This window comes from Calcarisporiella thermophila (assembly GCF_041956535.1).
Source record: "Calcarisporiella thermophila strain CBS 279.70 unplaced genomic scaffold VTP21scaffold_14, whole genome shotgun sequence".
Lineage (NCBI taxonomy): Eukaryota > Fungi > Calcarisporiellomycota > Calcarisporiellomycetes > Calcarisporiellales > Calcarisporiellaceae > Calcarisporiella > Calcarisporiella thermophila.
In genome coordinates, this window is record NW_027192204.1 from 85,677 (window position 1) to 107,627 (window position 21,951).

Below are 21,951 nucleotides of genomic sequence, written 5' to 3' on the forward strand. Positions count from 1 at the left end.
TTTCTTTTGCTGTGACAAATTCAGCATGAAGTAATAATTAGAGTGTTGCATGTGTATTATAGATAGATGAGATTACAAGATTGAGTTCATCGTAAAAATAAGGCCGCGGTTGTTTCATTACTAAATCTGCATAACACAATACGCAAATGTACTGTGATTAAGGAAAAACACGCAAATGAAAATATTTAATAAATTTTATGGGTGGCCGAGGTGGACAAAGCTTGAGCTTAGTCCGCCCCTCTCCTCCCGCAACCGCATGCACAAGCATTCAACATCATCACCACGCCTATTCGGAGTTGAAACATAGGGTTGCCAAGCGCGGCTCGTCAGCCAGGCGATACGTGCACGTCCTTCACGCTTAACGGGAGGGTGGGGAACTGGACAAGGATTGCGGGCTAAGAAAGAGCAGTGGGGCTGGCTGCTCAACGTGGGGCTGGGAGAGGGGGGGGAACGAGCGATGATGACGTCGCGGGGGATTTCTGAGCCAGGTTGGGGTTGGCAATTCGGAACACTCCGGTTTCTTCTGCAACGGGGCTTCGCTGGGGAGAGGAGGAGAGGAGACGGGGGTGGAGCGCCTGGGTGGGTGCAGTCCGGAATTCATGGCTGTGGTGCTGATCCTTGGGAGGCGCGAAGCGGCGAGAGCTCTCTGGGTTGGGATTATATAGCGCCTGCGCTCATTTACACGAGAAGTCGAAGTGATCATGGTTTTAATCAACAAATCCATTTCGACAAAACAATATTCCAAAAAAGGCGCATGTCTCATAGGCTTGCTCGCAAATTGACTCAAGTCGAATGGTGCTCGTTTTACTTTATTCAAATTGGCTCATGGCGGAATTTACCACGCTCTCCGGCCTCACGTTTTTTTAATCCCAATTTCATTAGCTTAATAAGGAAGCGGAGCGCGGCTACTAATTAAACTATAAGACGAGGGGCGGCCTACAAGAGAATATACTGCTGAATATTGTCAAGGGGACGGGCCCCAATCAGCGGGGGGGATTTCCAACAGTGATTAGGCTTCCGGATGAGTCCAAGCCTCGGGTAAACTTGAGATCTGGCATACGCTATTCTAAGGATTCGGCTGTTTCGCAGATCACATCTGTTTATTTCCTTTCCAGTAGGCCATCGGCCCCAAGGCCACACAAAAGGATGGGGCCTATTCGGAAAGCCCTTTATCCGAATGCGCTTGCTAGGCTTCACAAGGCAAGGGAGCGCCGGGCGAAGAAGGAACTGGCCTTCGAGAATCAATGGGACAGTATGGGCAGGATCCTGAGGGGGGAGGGCAGAGCCTACGTGGGACATTTTTACAAATACAAGTTACATAAGCGCCGTGTTCTCGAAAGTGAGGGCGACGCACCAGTTGATACTCGACGTAATCCAGCCTGATGGGCAGCTCCTCAGTTTCTCCTCTAATTACCCGATGCCGGATCACCTTGGAGCTAAATTTAGCTCATTCTTATGTGGATCAGAGGATGAATTTCGGAAAGCATCTCTAATGCGGAGCAGACATTGCACGCCCTTACCCCGCACTCCCCATGGACCACACCAAGAAAGGATGCCTGTGTCCTTCATTTCGAGGTAAAATACAAGGAGCATATTGGATACATTGTATTCCGAGAAGCATATGTGCACCCTGTCTTGGAGGTTTCATTCGTCGAAGACAATTGGTTACGCATGGTGGCTTAGAAATAACATGAGAACAAAACGATAAAAAAAAAGAAGCGAGAAGTTATTGTGTTGTTAATTGTTATAATTAATCGATAAGTAGCTATTCAAATGTAATTGCCGATATCAGCCAGTTCGCATATATATTATATATATTTATTTCTCTTCTAATCATTTCATCTACTCTCTGGTAAGCTGCGCCATCTTCATTGCAGAGTAGCTGGACATTGACATTGGTTGATATCGTTTCTCCTAGCAGCAAAATCAAAAAAAGTATGAATTCCTCAAATCCCGCTTCAAAACCTGCCGGTGATCTGCTCTTAGGGAGCATTCGCCTACCCCCCATCAGTGGTCTGCACTCCTCCTACACACCATCCTCACCCCATCACTATCCAGTCCAGACCCGCACCCACCACACACTCCAGCATCATCAACAACAAGCAATTCAAGCGGACTCCACACCTTCCCCCCCGACCTCGAGCACAACCACCACCCCTACACGCACTCTCCCATCCAAACACGTCACCGAATCAACCATTTCACAAGCATACATCGATTTTATTCTCTACTGCAATCAGACGGTTGCAACCGATGTTGACACTGGCCCCTTAATGAGGAGTTTTTTTGCTGTTCCTCGAAGCGATGGCAAGCAATTCCATCCATGGGCTCTCTTTTGTTTGTGCAAACGCATGCACGAAGGCGAGATCAAAAGCTGGGTGAGATTATCCATCGAATTGGGGGTGGAACGGACCGATGATCAGAGTCCTCAAAAGATTCAGCAGTATGCGGTCAGATTAAAAGTAAGTAGTCAGGAGCTAAAAGGGGCCTATAGGCTCTTGCTCTCTCTCCCTAGAGTTCTGTGCCAGCGTGTGACATGCATCATATAGCAGCGTATTGACATGTACGGCTTTTTTTTTCCAATAGCGATGGATGCGCTCTCTCCACATAGACTCCTTTTTCGATTACCTACTCGATGTTCCCAACCACTATTACATGCTGGATCCATCTGGTGCCCCTTCTACCGGTGGTTCTGCATCCTCGATCAATAATAAACAGGAGGGCGGAGAGGATGGCGAGGAGGACGCTGACGAGGATGGAGGGGGGGAGGATCAAGTTCTCAAGCTGCTTCTTCAGAGTTCGCCAAGAAAAAAGCGGAAGTCGTCCGGATTCCTCTCCAGATCTAAACGCTTTAAAACGGAAGAGAAAGAGGGTAGCGTGGGTGGAGGGGCGGAAGAGGATGACGATGATGACGGTAGCGTAAGAATATCCGAAGACGGTATGTAGATCCCCCTGGGCGATGTCCCCATGAAAGCACCCCTGACGCACGGCCATGTCTGAATGCTAATTACCTTTTGTTTCGACTCTAGGTCGTATTACGCCGGCGTCGCCTCCCATTCGTGGATCGCCCATTGTTTCCTCGCCCCGGCGAGTGTCCTCACTCAAAGATCTGATGCCCCAGGATGCAAACACCCTCTCACCCTCCCGCAGCAATAGCATATTCCTACCCCCACCCCCGCCACCGCCGGCGCCACCACCTCCTCCACTAGTGCACCCGGCTGTTGGGTCGTTGAGCGGGGAACCTCAGCGTCAACAGCTCGTCCGCCGCTGGTCGGATGATCCGTGGCGATATTTGGGGGGAGCGCGAGAAAGGGAGCAGCAGATTATCGAGCAGGTGAGGACAAGCAGAGTGAGGAGCTTCCCCACGGTTGGAGGGGTTGGGAGAGAGGTAAGACGTGGCTCCGTGATGATGAGCACCATCATGAGCTCGGGCGTAAGTACGACCGGGAGCACCGCCGGGGACGATGGCGTCGTCGTGCTGACAAAATCGCCCCTATCTCGCCCCAGCTCCATGAAAGAACCCAGCACGTGCAATACCCCGCCTCCCCCTTTAGCCCCCCCACCCCCCCCACCCCCGCACGCATCAAGCGTTTCACAACAGAGCACCTCTGTGGCCGTCGCCCCAAGCTCCGACTCAAGCCCGGCTTCGGAGGTGCAACTTCTACGAGCCCAGCTGGCGGAGCGAGAACGGGAGCTGGCAGAGAAGGAGAAACTCGTGGATACCCTGCTGCGGATGGTGGAGGAGAAGGAGGCGACCTTGCAAAACGCACGGCGTGTGCAACAGCTCGCCATAGATTTGTTGGTGAAGGGACAGACAAGAGGACTCCTATAAATTGCACCCCGGATAACTATCCGTTTCTTCCCCCTCCCTTCCCCTTCCCCTTCCCCTTCCCCTTCCCCTTCCCCCTTCTCCTCCCCATTTCCCTCTCTCAAAAAAAGGTTCGAAGATGTAATCACGGCTGTTGTAGATAGTTTTCTGTGTTCTTTTTATGTTCGTCTTTTATATCTGAACATTTTATTTATTTTTAGTATTGACTTACTTGCTCTGTAAAATTAACGAAACTAAAACATGATAATTCTATTACACGCGAGCCCCCAAGATCCACCCTTTCGGATGGCCGTCGCCCTCTCTGCTTGCATTTTTTGCCTGGGACTCTCCACCAGAGCCTCATTCATGTAGACATCAACGCCTGCTCTACGCACCAAACGCATGGATATCTTTACAGCGAAGTTTTAGATGCGCATTTTTTTTGTCCTACTTCCCCGATTCTGGGCAAAGAAACTCAGTTCGAATCGAAGCCGATCCCATCCTTAAAGAAGTCTCTATATCGGGCTAGAGAAATTCAGCCCAGGTCTGTACTGGATCACAACGAAAAACTGCTGGCCTCCTGAGGCTTGGGGCCAACCCTCCGCTTCCAACTCAAGGCACACGATGGGTCCATATCGAGTAACGATATTGATAAGATAGGAGAGAGAAGGGGAGTTGGCGGCTCTGCGGTCCTTGCTTCCAGAAGTCCATCGATGTCCTAGGAGCAGGTGCAAAGGAGCACCCGACTATGCCCCATTTCAAGTATCTATCTTCAGTGAGACAGAATGGAAACTCATTATTTCATCAACTGCATTGGGGCAAGATCAAGCCTAATTAAGTTGAAATGAAGCCTTCCCTAATTGGAAATCGTCGGTAGAGCAGCAATTATTTCCTTCATTTACCTCCCCTCTCTTTGTCGTGCTCCCCCCCCTCCCCTCCTCTGTCTTCCTTTCCTAAATCACTTTTGGCATCGTCCATTGGCACTCATTTCCCATTGCATTCCTCACTGAACAGTTTGCATCCATTCATTTGTTCACGCTTTGTTTAGTAGCTCATTAATTTAATTATGCATTTCGGCATTGCGTGGTTGTTGCTGGCCCTGAGCTGGCTCGCTGGTTCCTCAGCTCGCCCGTTCCCCGCCCGCGGTATCAACACCTTCAAGTAATGCTTGGCCGACAGGCTGATTCCTATCACTGACCAAAATGGTGACTAATTGATGGTTGTTTGTTGTGACCAGAGTACCCCTAGTTAGGAGGCAGGGGACAGCGGCAACCCCAATGCGGATGGTGGCGGCTGCGAAAAAGTTCAACCTGAAGCCGTACTGGAAGCGGGGGGTGCTAGGCTTCGCCGATAGGGTAGTGCCGCTGAAGGATTTCTTGATGGATGTGGAGGTGAGTTCATCGGTTGAGATTCCACATTGTTGCGCGGAAATGGGGCTCATGCTCGCTCTTGTTCGCATTCGCATTCGAATGACCCTGTCGCCTCTTCTGCATTCTAGTATTACGCGGAGGTCCAAGTCGGCACCCCAGGGCAAACGTTCAAAGTGGATATCGACACGGGCTCCTCCGATTTCTGGGTCTACAGCTCGGCCTGCAATTCGCTGGCTTGTTCTACGCACGCTCGCTTTTCTCCCGCTCAGTCAAGTAGCTTGGAGCAGAATGAGGAAAAGACGTGGAAAATTAGCTATTTGGACGGGTCGGAGGTGAGCGGCATAGAAGCGATTGAGGTACTGAAAATCGGGGGGCTCTCGGTCTACAAACAAACCATCGGCCTGGCCACCAACGCCAGCGACAATTTTCAGAACGACATTATCGACGGCCTGTTCGGGCTCGGATTTCCAAGCATCACCCGACTGTCTGGTAGGGGTCTTGCTTGCCTCGCCTCCGCTTCCCTTGCTAGGGTTAGCTAATTCTCACTTTTTGTTATTATGTTCTCTCAACTGCGCCTAGGGATACCCGTGTTCCAATCCATGGTCGAACAGGGCCTTAGCGCCCCACAGTTTGGGATCTGGCTAGGGAAGGAGTCGCAGGGGGGCGGAGGAGAGATCCTATTTGGCGGTGCGGACCCATCCCACTACCAAGGGACACTCACCTGGACTGCAGTGCGCGACCAGAGCTACTGGAGTATCCCCGTGGAGGGGGTCACCTTCCTCTCCGCCAAGTTCACGGAGAACTCGTATGCGATCATCGACACGGGCAGCACCGGGATGATCTTTCCAAGGGAGTTGGCCGAGCTCATCCACGGGCAGATCCCGGGCGCCCAGGAGGACGCGGTCCAGGGCTGGCTCATCCCGTGCAATGCCGCGAAGCTGTATCCAAGCAAGATCCTCTTCAGGATCAGTGGCAGGGACTTCGAGGTGCCCCTCGACGACATTATCCGCGAGCCGTCGGGCGTCAATGGGCTCTGCTTTTCGGCCATCATTTCCTCCGAGGGCGGCCAGTGGCTGCTCGGCGCCACGTTCATCAAAAACAACTATTGTGTTTTCGACGTCGAGAATGCTCGTGTGGGGATTGCGCCCAGTAAACGCTAACATTTTATTCCCCTCTTCGTCCACTTATATCGATATCGAACTTTTTTTTTCTCCTCCTTTTCTCTTGTCCCACCTTTTACCATGTTGTACATAATTGACTTGTGCATGCTCGTGTTGGCTTTAATTTCACCATTGCTCTGTACACTCTGCGAATTTTCTGCATGGTTATTCCCCATATTGCCCTTGTCATTATTGTAGCATCTCCTGCACTTTTCAATTTCTATTTTTTTTTTTAATCCTTTGCTTTGCTACCTTTTGAAAACCTCTCAGATAACCGTATCTAACCGCTATACAACACCCATTATAATTAATGACATTTAATAATTTCTTTCTCGATATTAGAATTTTATTAATTTTTTTTTTTCCTCTCAATTACAATAATAAACTGGACCGTTTCTCAACGCCCAGTGCAGCCCTTGATATGTCTCAAAATCTCCACCGGTGAAAAGAAATAGATCTGGCCGCATTTTTGGCATTTGTATTCCTTGCCTCTCCCACTACGCTCCTCACTCCTGCCTACCTTCTCTCCCTCCTCCTCAGCAACACTCTCCAAGTTCCTTCTTCCTTGGCAGGTGCGTTCGTGCTCTTCGGCCTCAGCCCGCGCGAGCATCTCTTCCTTGCCGCACCACGGGCACCGATGATACGCATTCACATCCACCTCATCCTTGTCCCCCCTATGGCCAGTGTCAGTTGAGAGCGTGCCAGGGGGTCGAATACTGTTCCACCGCAGCCAAGGCGTGATGGGCACTCCGTCCTTGACGACTTCGGAAGGATCCCACGCATCGAGCTGGGGATTGACGGGGCCCGCCTTCCGCATTGGAAACTAACGATAATGAGGTGGGGTTAGAGAAGCGTGGAGAACGAAAGAGCGCTGCCTGCTGAAGAAATTGGAGGCGACAAAAGGTTTACCATTAGGTTGAGATCCGAGGGCATTGCTTGTTCAAAGTCACACTCGATCCAGGTAGCAAAGTATGCTTTTAGCTTATCTAAGTGGAGGAGGGAGGGTGTTCCCGTCAACCTTCTAAGTGTAAAATGGAGAGGGGCTGGGTGACCTACCTGAGAGAGCCTCCGTCTCCTCATCTACCTCCCAATCTCTCCATCGTCCCGAGGGCAGCTGGGATTGCCCCCATTCACGATGCCACCGCTTAACTTGTTCCGGCAAATTAATGCCCTCCGGGACGACGTTTTGCTGCTGCTCATTATCTCTTGGCATGGTAGCCATCTAGCGCCACGGCAGCAAAAAGAATTAGTGTCGATTCCTTTCTATCATTAGCGACTTTCGTCGACAGATTGCTTACTATCCCGCCGCCAATCCGCAGGAGCCTGGCCTCGACGCCTCTCCACCAAGCGCACCTCAGCCGGACGATTTGCGACAGGGTGCGGACGGCCGCCTCCGAATCTCTGAATCGTACCAGGTAGAAATCGTCCATGACAAGGGTGGTGCAGGCAGCGTCGGTGTCTATGTGCTGTGCCAGCAGCAGCAGTATATGGACGCCCGGGACTCGCGTGAGATTGACCAAATAGGGGCGGTTCGTCTCCAGGATCTCGAGGTAAACGAGCAGCTCGTGCTGTCGTGCAGCCTGACCTAAATTACCAACAGTGGGTCAATGCTCAAGTGCAATATCGCATCAATCGGGTGGCGTTACGTTTGTCGTCCTTGGGATGGAGCCACTCGGCGTTGGCGAAGTAGACGCTAGTCGGATGCACGCTGAGGAACTTGGCGGTAGGGGTGTGGAACATCTGTTCGGAAGCCTTCCGGTGGGGATTGTGGACGTCGGCGATGGCGAGCTGCGGATACAAGCCCGAGCAGATCACAAGCTTCAGGAGGTTGAGGTCCTCCCGCGACATGTGTGCAACCTCGGCGCTCTCCCGGAGGTGGTTGACATCCTGTTGTAGCGAGAATTCGAGGTCGTGCACGTCGATACCCTCGTTGTCGGGCTCGAAAGTCTCGTCGTCCCTGTCGCCCGCATTTTCCTCCTCGAACCGCAAAATCTTGCGCCGCTTGGCGGACTGCTGCAGGTATTTTTCTCGCCGCAAGACCTCTCGTTTTTCCCTTCGCCGTCTCCTTTCCTCCTCACCGCCGCCCCCCTTCTCCCACAGTTTCCCCTTGGCGACGCTGCCCGGACAGAATTGGTTCAGAACCCCCTCAAACTGTCGCTTCAATTTGGTGATCTCATACATCCGCTGCTCCTCGACGCCCATGCGCTTGCACCACCGTTTCGAGCTCTCCCCCCGATCGGCCTTCACCCCCATCCACTCTCCCCACAACCGCAGCAGCGTTACCGCGTCCCCCTCCTCGGATTCCAGCTCCTGCCTGTTCTGTGCGATCCTCGGCGACACGCTTCGGAGGAATGGGGATTGCACACTCATCCCGGCAACGCAGGTGAGGACAGGGTCTAGCAGGCCTAGGGAGAGTCCCATAATAAGCATCTTGCCGAGAACAGCGTCGAGCGGGAGAGCGGAAAGCACTTGGCCGAGCGAGGTGATGTGCTCCTCGGAGTCGAGAGCACCTAGACGCTGCAGCAGCCTTATCGATCCGGCCAAAGCCGTGTCGGAAGGTCTCTATTAAATAGGAGCAAGGAAAGAAAGAGAGAGAGAGAAAGAGAAAGAGAAAGAGAATTAGGTGAATTTAGTCGCCAGTGCTCTTTTATCCATTTCCCGCCTGGACAAAACCTATGGATTACCTCGATGAAATCGAATTTGCGCGGATCTCCCATATTCAGCGCCCTTATCTCCAGAATGATGGGCTCCAGAGGGGCTCTCAAGATCTCGGGGACGGCAAACTCGTTCATGCCGTCGAATTCCCTGCGTGAATAGAATCGAAAGCAATGCCCAGGGCCAACTCGACCACACCTGCCGGCACGCTGCTTAGCACTCGCCCGCGAAATCCAAAACTCCTTCAACCTGGACATGTTAAAGGCGGTGTCGTGCGTGAGCTCTTTGACCCGCCCCGAATCGATCACCCAGCGGATGCCATCGATCGTGACGCTGGTCTCCGCAATGTTGGAGGCAATGATGCACTTCCTGACGCCTGGAGGCGCCACATCGAACACCTTGTCCTGGGCTTCAATCGACAAGCTGGAGTGAAGCATCAGGATGATCCACGCTCTAAATAGATGTGAAGAGCAGAGAAGGTTAGCAACGGCCATCTCAAACACACAGCCCACGGCGATCCCGCCCTCCCCTGTCCCACTAGAGGGGGGGAGGAGGGGAGGAGAGGGTGCAGGATATCCGGCACATACTTGGTGTAATTGGCATAGAGCTTCAATTCGTCAGCCAACGTCATGATCTCATTGATTCCGCTCATGAAGACCAATAGGTCCCCCGCCTCCGTCGGTGGGTGCTGCTGGTCAATGCGCTCCATGATCCTCAGGTACGGCTCCGCGTTCACTTGCTCCGATTTCGCGGGGACGGACTCGGGCACGTCCGATTGCCGTCGCTTTGCAATCAGCTGCTCGTCGACCAGATGGCGATCCTCCCGGCCCCCGTGCGGAACATACTCGATCTCGACGGGATACATCCTGCCGGGGACCTCGATGGTGGTGGCCCCGAAATACGATGCAAAGAGAGCAGCATTGATGGTGGCCGACATCAGCACCACGTACAGGTTCTGGCGCTCCCGCATGATCCGCTTCAAGACCCCCAGCAGCAAATCTCCCATCACGTGCCGTTCGTGGATTTCATCCACAATGATGACGTCGTAGCGCTCGAGCAGCGGGTCGACCGCCACCTGCCTCAAGAGCAGCCCCTCCGTCAGGAACAGAATCCGGGTCCTTGTCCGAGACTTGGTGGTTTCAAAGCGAACTTGGTAGGCGATCTCGGAGCCGAATTCGTTCATGGTCTCATAGCCCACTCGGCGCGCTAGCGACTGGCATGCGATGCGGCGCGGCTGCGTACATGCAATTCGACGGAAGCCCGCCTCCATGAGAAACTGGGGGACCTGTGTCGTCTTGCCACAGCCGGTGTCTCCGGCCACCAGGACCACGCGATGCTGCCTCAGGGTCGAGACGATTTGGTCCTTGTAGGGGGCGATGGGCAGGGCTGCCCGATCCTAGTAGAAGAGGAGCCCAGGAGTGAGCCAACGGGTATCCCCCACTCTCCTCCACAGCCACGCTTACCTTGGATATCTTTTCTCTCTGGGCGGCCAGCTTCTTCTTTCGAAAGTCGTCGAAGAGCACCAGGGCATGCCGCATCCTCTCTACCATCTCCTTGGCCCTCTCCGCCTTCGACAGCCGGATGTTCTCCGCAGACAATTTTTGCTCCCGCATGCCCTTCAATTTTACAAAGAAATCTACGCTGGGCACCCCATGCTATCACTTCTCGGGCCTTTGGACTAAAAGCGGCGGAAAAAGGGATTCCATACCTCTAAAGTCGTAGTAGTCTGGGCTTCCTCTTGGAACGACATCGGACGCGCAGCCCCTTCGCGAGAAAAACTGATCATCCAGCTCTCGACTCCACGGATCCGCCTCGTCGGTCTCTGTCCTCGCGCTCGGCTGCTCCAGCTTCCCCCCCTGTGCATCCTCCTTGACTCTTTCCTTCCCTGAATGCTTGTCCTTGCTGTGGCGCACAAAAGCCTGCGCCTCTTTGATGGCAAGCGCTCGTCTCTCTGGATCTTGCAGCTAAATCAGAGTCCGACATGATCATGAGTGTCCCCTTTCCCCTTAAAACTAGATGCAACTCACCACATCCTTCAGATTCCACTCTTCACTCGAAGTTTTCGGCTCTGGCGTTACCCGGCGCAAAGTGCCATCGATATCATAGCGTTCTGTAGGCTCTTCATAGCGACGGCGGCCCCTTGACGGTTGCCATGAAGACATTGTCTCGAGTCCAATCTCGAAAGGCAAAGTTCCGTGACCACTGTTTTCAAGCTAATCAGTGGCAAAAAACGAGTGTGCTAAGCCACTGCTGGGAGGGCCTGGCTAGCCAGCCACGTAGCCCCCTAGGAACCGGAATTTTTCACGGGGGGGGGGATCCAATTTTATAGTTTTAACTTTTTGTTCATCCACAAATGAGAATTGACAAAAGGAGGAAAACTCAAGATAATGTAAAGAGCTGCATCGTATTAAGGTTAAGCACGCGAAAAAAAAGAGACAAAAGCATTAAGAACAATTTTATAAACCACCCCAGTAAGAGCGCGGTAGTTCCTAGAAAAAGTATTTATAGGCGAGCCAGGCGACAATCAGCACGGGAACAACGATACGGAGTGGGCTATACACAAGACAGGGACAAAGGGATACCATGGTGGATTAGTATCGGCACAGGACCACCTGCCGCGATTCTCCTTGCGAAAAAAAAAGGTGAAGACTTACTTCCCCTGGGCGCCACTTGTGGGCTGAAGCTGGGTTCTAGACTTATCACTGGCGGCCGGCTGCAGCGGCTGGGACTTTGGCTGCGATTGCTGTGCGGTCTTGCTCTTGGCCACGTCCGTAGGCTATTGATAGGGGCAGTCCTGGTCAGTCAACACTCCATCCGGTGGAATGGTCATCAGGGGAGGGGAATCAGTTACATTGAGTTCTCCGATGAGGAACTGTTTCAGAAGCGCCCTTGCATCCTCAGAGTGGCCAATCTACAATGGTGGGGAGGAGGGCAGGCTCATGAGCCCATAAGTCATAAAACAAATATATAAAAAAATGGATATATTACGTCTTCGAATTCTTCCGTCGCGTCTCTGCCGGCAACGTCAAGCAACACCTCCTCGCCACCTAATAAAAAAAGGGATTATGCGAGAGTCAGGGGATGGGGCCGCCAAGGCGTAAGGAACGAAGAGGGGACATGCAAAACGGGGATGAAACATAGGAAAAGGAAATATGAAAGTCCCACCTGGATGCTACAAGTAAAACGGCATCCGACATCAGTAAAACGGCATAAATGCAATCCACTTGAAACCATTCCTGCCAATATTACCTCATCTATAAACTGTGTGACATTATACACCTTATTGTGAAGGATGACCCAGAGTGATTGGCGCGAGCTGTGCGTGTTGATCTCGGCAAGGGTGTAGGTTTCTGCTGCCATGATTTCAGGCGACAAGGCTAATAGGGATGCAGTAGTGGAGAGGAGAGGTTGGAGGGGGAAAGTGCGGAGCCGTTCCCAATTTTCTGTATGTAATCGCGGAGAAAGTAATATTCCAGGGACAAGTAATAGCAGGTTTTTTGGGGGGGGGGAGAGGGAGATGACGACATCCGGTCGACCAATATGGGAATGATAACATTTTATACATTCTTGAATATGGAAATTGGATTCAGGATGGTGGATGAGAATGTCTTAGAATAAAACAAGCGATTAAGAATAATAAGAAATAGGATTAAATTTTCAAAAGGGAAAAAATCGTAAAAAGCAAAACATGTACAAGAAGGGAAAGGTTGGCAGAAGGAGGAAGAAGAAGAAGGAGAAGGAGGAGTAGAAGAAGAAAAAAATATAATATATGGCATCAGAAACGAAGTCAAAGGGGGAAAAAAAAGGCTATGCAAATTGGGAACAAGAAACGAAGGAGCAGAAGGGGGAGGAGAGGCCCGGCCCAATCGGAATCATAGGGCGTTGAGCCATGGGTGTCTTCGGACGGTGTCGATGGAGGGGCGGTGGTCGGGCTGTTTGGCCAGCATCCACCGCAGGAGGGCGTCGCATTCCGGGGAGCTTTTGAGGCGCGGCTGGGTGAAGGGCTCGTGGATGGCCTGCAGCGGATCGCTGAACGGGACCTCGCCGTACAGGATGGTGTAGAGCAGCACGCCCAGGGCCCAGATTTCGGCGTGCTCGGCGCGGTAGCGATGGCCCATGAGGATTTCGGGGGCGGCGTAGTTGACGGTGCCGTAGAAGCGGTCGAACCAGGCGCCGTGGGGCGGGATGATCACGGCAGACCCGAAGTCGATGAGCTTGACGCGATAGTGGTCGTCGATCACGATGTTTTCGTCCTTGATGTCACGGTGGCACACGCCGAGCCGGCTCAGGTGATGCACCGCATCCACGACCTGGCGGAAGATGTGGCGGGCCTGGTCTTCGGAGAACTTGCGGTGGTGCTCGATGCACTCGAACAGGTCGCACGACGTCCTCCTCACAAGCAGCCCAGTGGGGCGGAGCGCCGCGTCGTGCGTTGCCGCGGCCAGAATGTCCTCCTCGTCCTCCTCGTCCGCGTGCGGCTGCGGCTGCTTCTCCGACGTCCACGGGGTCCCGTGCAGCTCCATGACCAGGTAGAAGTAGCACTCGTCCTGGAACAGGTCGAGGAACCCGACGATGTTCTTGTGGCGGGCCTGGCGCAGCACGAAGGCCTCCATGGGGATCAGCCCGTACACGGGGTCGGCGGCCCAGCTGTGGGCCGGGACCTTGTTCCGGAAGATGAACTTGACGGCGACCTCGGCGCCGTCGCAGTTGCGCACAGCGCTGACCACGAAGCCGAACCCGCCGCTGCCCAGCTCCTCGCCCAGCGTGTAGCGGGCGCTGAACTCGGGGTCCAGGCGGTGGTAGAGGAGGTGCCGGGCGGAGACGGTGAGTTCGTGCGTCGGCGGGGGAAGCGAGGCGATGGGGAATTTCGGCGGCGCGTAGAGATCGCCGGATGATGATGGCGGCGGGGTGGGGAGCTGCCGGGAGGCGGCGGACTCGTAGGGCTGGAGCTTGGAGACGGGCGGCTTGGAGGGGCGGATAGCGGCGGAGGCCTTGTTAAAGGTGCGGCAGCTGCTGAAGAGATTGCGGATGACGGAGCATCGCTTGGAAGGCTTGGCGGAGGAGGTGGAGGAGGCGGAGGGGGAGAGGAGATAGCCGAGCTCCATGGGCAAATCCTGCCGCGTCAGCTCGGGCTGTGCAAGGGATGGAACAACCAGCATGGCGGGGGGGGGGGGGATGGCGAGGGGAGAGATGGGGAGAATAGCTACAATTAGATTATTAGAAAGTAATTACAAGAAAATAAGTTAGCGCGGCGGGGATGCGCGAAGGATCAATGGCGATGCATTGGCGGGGGGAGAGGGGGGAGGAGAGAAAGAGAGCGAGCGAGCAGAGGGCAAGCAGAAAGTGGAGAGGCCTTTAAGGAGGACGCTTCCACTTTGATTTATATATTTTGAGGTTTTATGAAATGGAAAAAAAAAGTGGCCACCGCAAATTTGTGCCGGATTTCCCGGAAAGGGAGGAATTTGCTGATCAAACTTCGCAAAGAGGAAATATTCTAAACACCCGGAGACCTTGCGGTGGCGCGCATGGCAAGGAACGTCAGCGTTCCAGACAGCAAAAGGGAAGGATTGGTAACCCACTCCCGCCCCAAATCCAAACCTGCAGATGGAAAAGGGCATATTTGGGCCCAAATGAATTATGTAAAGGCACAAAAAGAGCATCGGCCCTCTCTCACGATCAGCGCGTCCTGCAATTGCATCTGGAATCTCTCGATTTGATCTAAGTCAGCTGCTGCATGATTTATTAAACCTCTCCAGCGCCCTCCCATTCCCAAGGATAAATGAAATGTCTTAAGAGCAGCGGAGGGTTATGGTCGTGTGTGACCGCATCCGATTTGAACTTTCCTGGGGCTGCCAGTCTCGGCTTGAATTAATCCCCCTCCCTCGCCGCCCCGCCTGGCCTGTGAGACCGCGGTCTCACTGCGCCCGTTAGTCGAGTTTCGGCTGGCGGGTGCTATGGTGGGGGAGGCCCGCCGATAAAACCAGAACTTAACAACCTTGTTTGACAGCTTTATTATGGCAGTGCCCGCCCTCAACTCCTGCGGCTGGGTTTGCGCTTCCGTCAGCATATTACATTGACGGCTTGGCTGCGGAGCACGAGCCCCTCCCCCTCCCCCCCCCCCCCTTCGGGGCCGCTAAGCCCATTCGAGAAAAAGCAGATTCCATGTAGGGCAGCCGCAGAGGTCCGCAAGGAGCTCTCCGTGAAAGAGGATTTGATCTGGCCCCCTCTCCAAACGAACGCACGTCAGCTTGGCCTTGGGATAGGAAAGCCGCTTATATTGAGACAGATGAATATTGGAATCGCACCGCCAATCCCTGCGGGCCGGGGCCATGGCCACGATGAGGATTCGCTTCTGGAGCAGGGCTCATCATGGGCAAGTGGCCGGCCGCGGATCGGGAGGGATGAGAGGTAATGTGTGAGAGAGGTAGCTCCTGAGAAGGAAAGATTGAAATAAAGTAAACATCCCCGTCCCCCCTCTCCCCTGAAAACGCCTGGTGGGCTGAAAAGTTTGGCGCGCCAATGGGGCTGCCACTCAGTAAACAATGGCATCCGATGACAGTGAGGATGCCCAATGCCCATGGATCCCCCCATGCCTTCATCCAGCAATGAACAAGATGGGCATCTGTCTACATCTCTCCGCATTTTCCTAACCCTGGCATGGGGATTGGATCGACGACGAGGAGCGGCCCGCGCCTGCGGCCTGGGCCGGAGCGGCGAGGAGTCAGCTCGCGTCAGGCAGGAAAAATCAGGCGCTAAGAGCGGGCGAACCGACGCGACCATGTCATATCCTCCAGCCAATCAAACCTTGATATAAGGTTGTTTGAATAAGCAGTGGAAAACGTGAGCGCATCGATTGGAAGAGAGGCGATGCGGGCTTCTCACCGGCCTCGCTCCATCTCAGCATCGGCATGGCCATCATCGCCATCGCCGCCATCCCCACGAGCGCCGGGGGGCGGGGGGGGGATGCTGGATTATGCTCGGCCGGGGTCCGGCCGGGGCCGTAGGTCGCCATTCACGCCAGCGGGCCAAAGGTTGCCGTGGAATCCAGTCGGGTGCTACCCGCCATTAAAATTCCACCATGTTTGACAGTTTGGGCTTATTAGCTTTCCGGCCGTCTGAATGTGTGGCAAAGAGCCATCCAACAAAACGGAAGGGCCGAGGCTCAAAGAGAGTTTTTCTCGCGCATCCAAACCCGTTCAAATCGCGCCGGCCCCTTCGGCGGGTGCGGCCGCCGCCCCTCCCTTTGCAACGTCATCGCTCTCCCCCGGCCCCGCTGCGCCCTCCTCGCCGCGCAGAGGCGGCTTACTGCATCGGCGGGCGGCCCTGGGCCGGCGCTGGCCGTGGGCCCGAAACAAGCGAGCTCGGGCCGGCCCCAGTGGCACTTGCACCCCACAAATTTCTTTCCAATCTCTGACGGGTCGCACACGGCCTTCCAGCAGCCAGTGCTTCGCGAAGACCAATCGCCGTCTGTCATTCAGGTAAAAATTTTTATTTTATTTTTGTTTCCCACTCCTTCCCCCCCCTCTAGTCTTATTTTTTGACTCCAGCTTTTGTGTTTTCACGCATTCTCTCTTGCTTCTCTCCCGTGAATCTCCCTGGAGCCTTGCATTGCCGCCTGCGCGCCCCCCACGCCATCACCGCTGGGAACAGTCTCTCGCATCCGTCACCATTGGAAAGCCGCCGCTCATCCCCTCGCCCCATTTCCCCCCCTCCCCTCCTCTCTGGCTGCCGGCACCCAAATCAACCCAAACAAAGCTCCAAGGCCCTTCTGGCCCACTCCTCCAGCACAGAACTCTTCATGAGGTGAGGGATCTCTCCGCCACTGATCACAATCATCCCAATCCGCCGGCTAATCCGCTCCCCCCTCCCCCATTGCCCCATAGAAGCACAACCCCTCCGCCGCAGATTATTGTTATTTATTGCTAAATTCCCACACTCGCCTGGCCTCTGCCAATCCGCTTCGGCCTGCTATCTATATCTTATTTATTCTCATCCAATCTAATACACCCCACCCTTCACTCACGCACATTCACACTCACACGCACTCGCACTCGCACTCGCACGCACCCCCTCGCCCCCCCCCATCCTCCCCATCCCCATGGCGCCTATAACGCTCAAGATCAAAGGCAAGGAATCCTTCTCGTCCTTCTCCAAATTCGACTCGGAGGAGGATCTCTCCAAGACATGGCGGGTGTGCACCAAGGTCAAGGATTCGCTGGAGAACGGCAGCCGGCTGGAGAACCTCAGCTGGCGGCTGTGGTTCCGCCATCATCTGCATGGCGGCGACTCCGCCGACAAGGCCAAGTTCCGCAAGCTCTCGCAGGCCACCACCGAGAAGCTGGACATCGAGCCGCCCGTGAGCCGCCGCTCCTCCGTCGAGCGCACGGATCCCGCCACCTCCGCCCCCACGGATGCCACCAGGCGGGACCACGAATCGTGCGCATCCGAGCCGATCACCCCGGCCTACTCCAACCCGACCAGCCCGCCCTCCCCCAAGCTCCAGGCCGCCCCCAGCAGGCAGGCCAACCCGCCCCGCCCATCCTCACACGCCCCCGCCGCATCCGCGGGAACTTCCGCCGCATCCATCCCCGCAGCGGCCCCCGCCTCCAGCGCCGACGCCGCCGACGACGACGCTATGTGGATGGCCGGCCACCAGCGCAGCTCGCTCCCCTCCGGACAGGTGTTCCTCCTCCCGCAGTACACGTCGGACCAGTCGGCGGATCAGGTGGTGGAGCTCGACGATATCTTCATGGGCAGCACCTATGGCGGCTACCGCAGCTCGGACTCGGCCGCGTTCATGCCGCTTCCCCTCGACGACCTGCTCGCCACGGTCAACTCCGTCGACTGGGACCAAACAAGCCCCCTTGCCCTCTCCCCCAACCACGCCGCCCTGCCCATGAGCGCATTCTCGTCCCAGCAGGGCTCTCCCCAGCTCAACGCCCCCGCCGAGTGGTCCCAGCCCCAGCAACCGCAGCAGCAGCCCCAGCAACAGCCACCGCGGCCCCCCGAGACCATGGCCATGGACGCCTCCCACCTGTCGCACCTCTCGCAGCAGGTCGGCTTCCAGAGCTTCCCGTTTGCGGGCGCCGCCCTCCCCATGAGCGTCTCGCTCTCCGACCCTCCCCGTGCTATCCCGTTTGCAAGCTTGCAGGTTCAAGATGGAACGAGCACGGTCGCGAACCCCGGCCTGTCCATGGCCTCGGCCGCTGCCGCCGCCCTGCCCCAGCCTCAAGGCGCGGGAGAGCCTATGCTCGTCGACGCCTCGGACTACTCCTACCTCTCGCCCAACGGCTTCACCCACTCGGCCCCCCCACCCCACCGCGACCAACTTTGCCCAGAACTCCTACTTCGTGCCAAGGGAGCCCGGCCGGAGACAAACCGCCTCCGCCTCCTCCTCGCCCTCCTCCGGCCCAACCCCCGCCCACCCGCCCGCAACCTCGGCCGCCCCCAACCCCTCCTCCCTGGCGTCGAACCCAAAGGCCGCCTTCTCCTACCCGGCCGCCCCCGTACAAAACCGCTCAAGCCAGCAGAAGCAGCTCAAACAAAAAACCAGCGTCTCGCCCGCCACAAAGCCGCCGATCTCGGCCAAGAAGCAATCAACCAGCTCGCTTCCCGCCGCCGCTGCCGCCAATTCCCCCTCCTCCTCGTCTCCATCCTCTTCCTCCCTGTCCACCCCCGTCGTCTCCTCTCCCGCTGCTGCCCGGCCACCCTCAGCGGCTGCGTCGTCCATATCCTCGTCCTACCCCACCCCCGCCGCCGCTGCCACCGCCTCCTCCTCCTCCTCCTCCTCCTCCCACGAACCTCCCTGCCCCAAACCCGCTGCCTACAACAGCCAAACCAAGCTCCAGTGCGCAAACTGTGGTGTGACCCAAACCCCCTCTGGCGCCGCTCGTCGAACGACGAGCTTCTCTGCAACGCTTGTGGCCTATATTTCAAGCTTCACCACGTGGCTCGTCCCAAGACGCTCCGCCCCCACCCCCAGCGCAAGGATGGTAAGCCCGAGGAGGAGATGCCGCAGCCCGAGTGCGCCAATTGCGGAACCACCACGACCCCGCTTTGGCGGCGCAATGGAATGGGCGCCACCCTGTGCAATGCCTGCGGTCTATAGTAAGTCCATTGGCCTTTCGAACAGATGCTTACTCCCTTTTAATTATTGTCTTTTTTTTTCTTGAATTTCATTTAGCTTCAAGTTACATCACGAAAACCGGCCATTGTCTATGAAGACGGACGTGATCAAGAAGCGCCAGCGGAATGACACCCCCTCCGCCAACGGTGGGTCTCGGAAAGGTAAAAAGCAGCGCATCGACGCCAGCTCTCAACCCCAGACACCGCAGCCTCCGCCTTCTCAGTTGCAGCAGCAGAAACCACCACCGCAGCCACCACAATCCCAGTCACTGCATTCACAAGCCCCCTCTTCAACCACCCTCTCCGCTGGGCTTATCTCCACCAACCCCTCTGGCTTATCAAGTAGTACCGGGGCGAGTGGCAATTCAGCCCAAAGCCTTGGATTGGGAGGCTTCGCGAGCGCCGAGCAGTCCTCTGCCCCGTCCTCCTCCTCCCTCTCGCAAACGGCTCAAAATGCAATGCCTCGTATCGGTCTAGGGACAATAGGGGCCGTGGCCAACGCTCTCGGCTCCTCGCTTAACAATAGGCCGGTGCCTTCACCCGTTTACCTCCAGCAGCATGGGATGGCCACCCAATTTCCAGAATATCGATGATTTCTTCCATCATATCCTTGCCATTTGACGTATTTTTTATTTTCTCGTGTCCTTTTTTTTTCTTAGTACTTTTGTTTTATAATTATCATTACTTTTTTTATCTGCTACTTGTTTCAGAAAAAAACACCTCTTTATGCTTATACGAGAATTCCAAGCTTCCCTTTTTATATGTGTTCCTTTTTTATTTCATCCTTCTTATCTATTATTTTGCCCTGGTTTTTTATTCTTGTCACGTAAAATTTCAAATATCGAGCAACGATTTATTTCTTACTGTAAATTTCTCCTTGTCGTGACCCCCTCCCCCCCCCACCCTATTTCTATCTATTTCTACTGCTTTTTTCCCACTCACTTTTTTTTTTCCTTTCTTGCTATGTTGTATTTCTCTTTTTTTTTTTCTTCTCTATTTTATCCATAATAATAAGAGCATTGTTTGATGGGGAAAACGGCCGGGTGCGGTTTCAATGATGACAATTTATGAGAGGTGTATGCGCAGTACAAATAGAACAAGAAACACAGAAGAAAAATAAACTTGAAATAGATTCGCCGGATGGCCTCCCTCTCTCTCCTCCGCCCTTCATGGTTCCCCACTCCTCCCCCTCCCCCTCTCCTCCCCAGCCACGGTTATGAAATAAACAGCTTCCTGGCCTGTGTGAACTCGAACGTGTCTCCCGTGCGCGGACATCGCACCATGCCTCCGTTGCGGGCCGCCATCTCCTTGAGCGACCGCATCGAATACACGTATCCGTTGGGGAGCGTCATGGGGGGATTGTCCTCGTTCATGATGGCCCCGCTGATCCGGCACACCAGCGTCGAGTTGACGTGGTGGCTTAGGGGAAGCTTCTCGGCGAGCGCGCCCAGCTCGGGCGAGCACACGGGGCAGCTCACGCTCTTGTTGGCCGGCTGCGAGCAGAAGGGGGTCTTCAGGGCCGACAGGCCGGCCTGCAGGGAGAGCTCGAGGAGGGGCTGGGGGGTCAGGGAGTGGAGGGCGAAGCAGTCGCGCCAGAACTGGGCGTTGAGCTCCTCCCAGCGTGAGGCGTCGTAGAGCCGCTTGTAGGGCGGGCACTGGGTGGTGGCGGGAAACGCCATCAACGCGGTGGCCTGCTGGATCTCCCGCAGGTGCGTGTCCGACCACGGGGCCAGGTGTTTGCGGGCATACGCGATGGCTTCGGGAAGCTTTCGCGTCCGCACCAGCTCTATGTATTCCTGCAGCCGCAGCTGGAACTCCAGCGTGCTCTTCATCTTCCTCAGGCTGCTCTTGTTCTCGCTACACCACTGCAGCGCCTCCGTGCAGCTTCTCCTCGCGATGAGGGCCTCTTCGACCTTCTTCGACTGAAGGAACAGCTCAATGTCCACCAGCGCCTCTATGTTTTCGTCCTGCGCCAGCTTTTGCGCACTCTCCTTGTATCCTCGGCGCAGCATGTAGTCGACAAGGACGCGGTTCAGGCGAGTGCGGCTCCACCGCGAATACTCGGGGGAATTCACCGTGGCTATGGTGGTGAGCTCCTGCAGGCGATCCAACCGCACTTTACAGCGCGAGGTATAAGTGGCCTCCTCCGTCTTCACCTCATTGAGCTATCGATCACATGGAAAAAAAATAGGATCTTAGCTGTCTACGACCACAGAGGCTAAAAAAAAAGGCAATTTTCGATCCCTACTTTGCGCTTCAGTCCTTGAAGCCGCATCACCATCGTGTCAATGGCCTTGGCGGCATCTTCCTTGGTAAGGGCATCCTGCGTTGCACGCTGTACTAGTTCTTGTGCATTCGAGCTCAAGTGGCCAAATTCCTTCTCAAAATGGCGCTGCGAGGTTCTTAGCGTCTTACGGATCTGCTCAAATGGTGCCTACGAAAGGGTGAAAAAATAAAAGAGATCAGAGGGGGAGGGGAGGGGAGAATGAGGCATCGCGAGCCGGGAAAAAATGCTGACCTTGATAAATGGTTGCTCTAGGGAGATTATATGATCGTGATTTATTTTATTCATCTCTAAGCGAATTGAAATGGGAACCGCAGACTTCGTCTGCCCAACAATATAAGGGAAGGTCTTGGGATTTTCCCGTGATCAGGGTGTGGCTTGTTGGAGACCGGAGCTTGAAAGCGCTCCTTGCGGGCAAGCGATCAGTGCTGGCCGTGAATCATGTTGAGTCCCTTTGCGCTCGCGCTTAAATAGAGTTCCTCCTCGGGTCAACCTTCTCTCCCCCATTTTCCCTCCTCCACTCTCTCTCTCTCTCTCTCTCTCTCTCGT

At 55.0% G+C, this 21,951-nt stretch overlaps 12 protein-coding genes across 12 annotated transcripts; 4 read left to right on the forward strand and 8 right to left on the reverse strand.

The window, feature by feature from the left end:
- Positions 1-195: 195 nt before the first annotated feature.
- On the reverse strand, positions 196-724 carry VTP21DRAFT_2301 (uncharacterized protein; the record flags this gene model as incomplete). Its single annotated transcript, XM_069392480.1, has 2 exons — positions 196-395; positions 466-724. 2 exons carry the CDS (start codon positions 722-724, stop codon positions 196-198), a joined length of 459 nt encoding a protein of 152 aa, XP_069250190.1.
- A 212-nt stretch (positions 725-936) lies between these two features.
- Positions 937-1,648, reverse strand: VTP21DRAFT_2302 (uncharacterized protein; the record flags this gene model as incomplete). The annotated part of the gene is made up of 3 exons (XM_069392481.1): positions 937-1,266; positions 1,355-1,436; positions 1,521-1,648. 3 exons carry the CDS (start codon positions 1,646-1,648, stop codon positions 937-939), a joined length of 540 nt encoding a protein of 179 aa, XP_069250191.1.
- A 289-nt stretch (positions 1,649-1,937) lies between these two features.
- VTP21DRAFT_2303 (uncharacterized protein) lies at positions 1,938-3,832 on the forward strand (the record flags this gene model as incomplete). The annotated part of the gene is made up of 3 exons (XM_069392482.1): positions 1,938-2,462; positions 2,587-2,938; positions 3,030-3,832. The coding sequence occupies 3 exons, from the start codon at positions 1,938-1,940 to the stop codon at positions 3,830-3,832; spliced, it is 1,680 nt and encodes a 559-aa protein (XP_069250192.1).
- Positions 3,833-4,874: 1,042 nt separating this feature from the next.
- Positions 4,875-6,338, forward strand: VTP21DRAFT_2304 (uncharacterized protein; the record flags this gene model as incomplete). Its single annotated transcript, XM_069392483.1, has 4 exons — positions 4,875-4,969; positions 5,046-5,199; positions 5,307-5,708; positions 5,790-6,338. The coding sequence occupies 4 exons, from the start codon at positions 4,875-4,877 to the stop codon at positions 6,336-6,338; spliced, it is 1,200 nt and encodes a 399-aa protein (XP_069250193.1).
- Positions 6,339-6,735: 397 nt separating this feature from the next.
- On the reverse strand, positions 6,736-11,155 carry VTP21DRAFT_2305 (uncharacterized protein; the record flags this gene model as incomplete). Its single annotated transcript, XM_069392484.1, has 10 exons — positions 6,736-7,161; positions 7,248-7,324; positions 7,395-7,560; positions 7,637-7,923; positions 7,985-8,900; positions 9,023-9,446; positions 9,581-10,389; positions 10,457-10,629; positions 10,702-10,957; positions 11,021-11,155. The coding sequence occupies 10 exons, from the start codon at positions 11,153-11,155 to the stop codon at positions 6,736-6,738; spliced, it is 3,669 nt and encodes a 1,222-aa protein (XP_069250194.1).
- A 327-nt stretch (positions 11,156-11,482) lies between these two features.
- Positions 11,483-12,353, reverse strand: VTP21DRAFT_2306 (uncharacterized protein; the record flags this gene model as incomplete). Its single annotated transcript, XM_069392485.1, has 6 exons — positions 11,483-11,546; positions 11,648-11,769; positions 11,845-11,904; positions 11,982-12,040; positions 12,159-12,165; positions 12,243-12,353. The coding sequence occupies 6 exons, from the start codon at positions 12,351-12,353 to the stop codon at positions 11,483-11,485; spliced, it is 423 nt and encodes a 140-aa protein (XP_069250195.1).
- A 512-nt stretch (positions 12,354-12,865) lies between these two features.
- Positions 12,866-14,152, reverse strand: VTP21DRAFT_2307 (uncharacterized protein; the record flags this gene model as incomplete). Its single annotated transcript, XM_069392486.1, has 1 exon — positions 12,866-14,152. One exon carries the CDS (start codon positions 14,150-14,152, stop codon positions 12,866-12,868), a length of 1,287 nt encoding a protein of 428 aa, XP_069250196.1.
- A 335-nt stretch (positions 14,153-14,487) lies between these two features.
- Positions 14,488-15,060, reverse strand: VTP21DRAFT_2308 (uncharacterized protein; the record flags this gene model as incomplete). Its single annotated transcript, XM_069392487.1, has 2 exons — positions 14,488-14,591; positions 14,817-15,060. 2 exons carry the CDS (start codon positions 15,058-15,060, stop codon positions 14,488-14,490), a joined length of 348 nt encoding a protein of 115 aa, XP_069250197.1.
- Positions 15,061-15,126: 66 nt separating this feature from the next.
- Positions 15,127-16,005, reverse strand: VTP21DRAFT_2309 (uncharacterized protein; the record flags this gene model as incomplete). Its single annotated transcript, XM_069392488.1, has 3 exons — positions 15,127-15,345; positions 15,645-15,745; positions 15,798-16,005. 3 exons carry the CDS (start codon positions 16,003-16,005, stop codon positions 15,127-15,129), a joined length of 528 nt encoding a protein of 175 aa, XP_069250198.1.
- A 107-nt stretch (positions 16,006-16,112) lies between these two features.
- Positions 16,113-16,919, forward strand: VTP21DRAFT_2310 (uncharacterized protein; the record flags this gene model as incomplete). The annotated part of the gene is made up of 2 exons (XM_069392490.1): positions 16,113-16,471; positions 16,541-16,919. 2 exons carry the CDS (start codon positions 16,113-16,115, stop codon positions 16,917-16,919), a joined length of 738 nt encoding a protein of 245 aa, XP_069250199.1.
- Positions 16,920-17,091: 172 nt separating this feature from the next.
- VTP21DRAFT_2311 (uncharacterized protein) lies at positions 17,092-19,711 on the forward strand (the record flags this gene model as incomplete). The annotated part of the gene is made up of 2 exons (XM_069392491.1): positions 17,092-19,100; positions 19,177-19,711. 2 exons carry the CDS (start codon positions 17,092-17,094, stop codon positions 19,709-19,711), a joined length of 2,544 nt encoding a protein of 847 aa, XP_069250200.1.
- A 621-nt stretch (positions 19,712-20,332) lies between these two features.
- On the reverse strand, positions 20,333-21,690 carry VTP21DRAFT_2312 (uncharacterized protein; the record flags this gene model as incomplete). Its single annotated transcript, XM_069392492.1, has 3 exons — positions 20,333-21,283; positions 21,367-21,552; positions 21,637-21,690. 3 exons carry the CDS (start codon positions 21,688-21,690, stop codon positions 20,333-20,335), a joined length of 1,191 nt encoding a protein of 396 aa, XP_069250201.1.
- Positions 21,691-21,951: the final 261 nt, after the last annotated feature.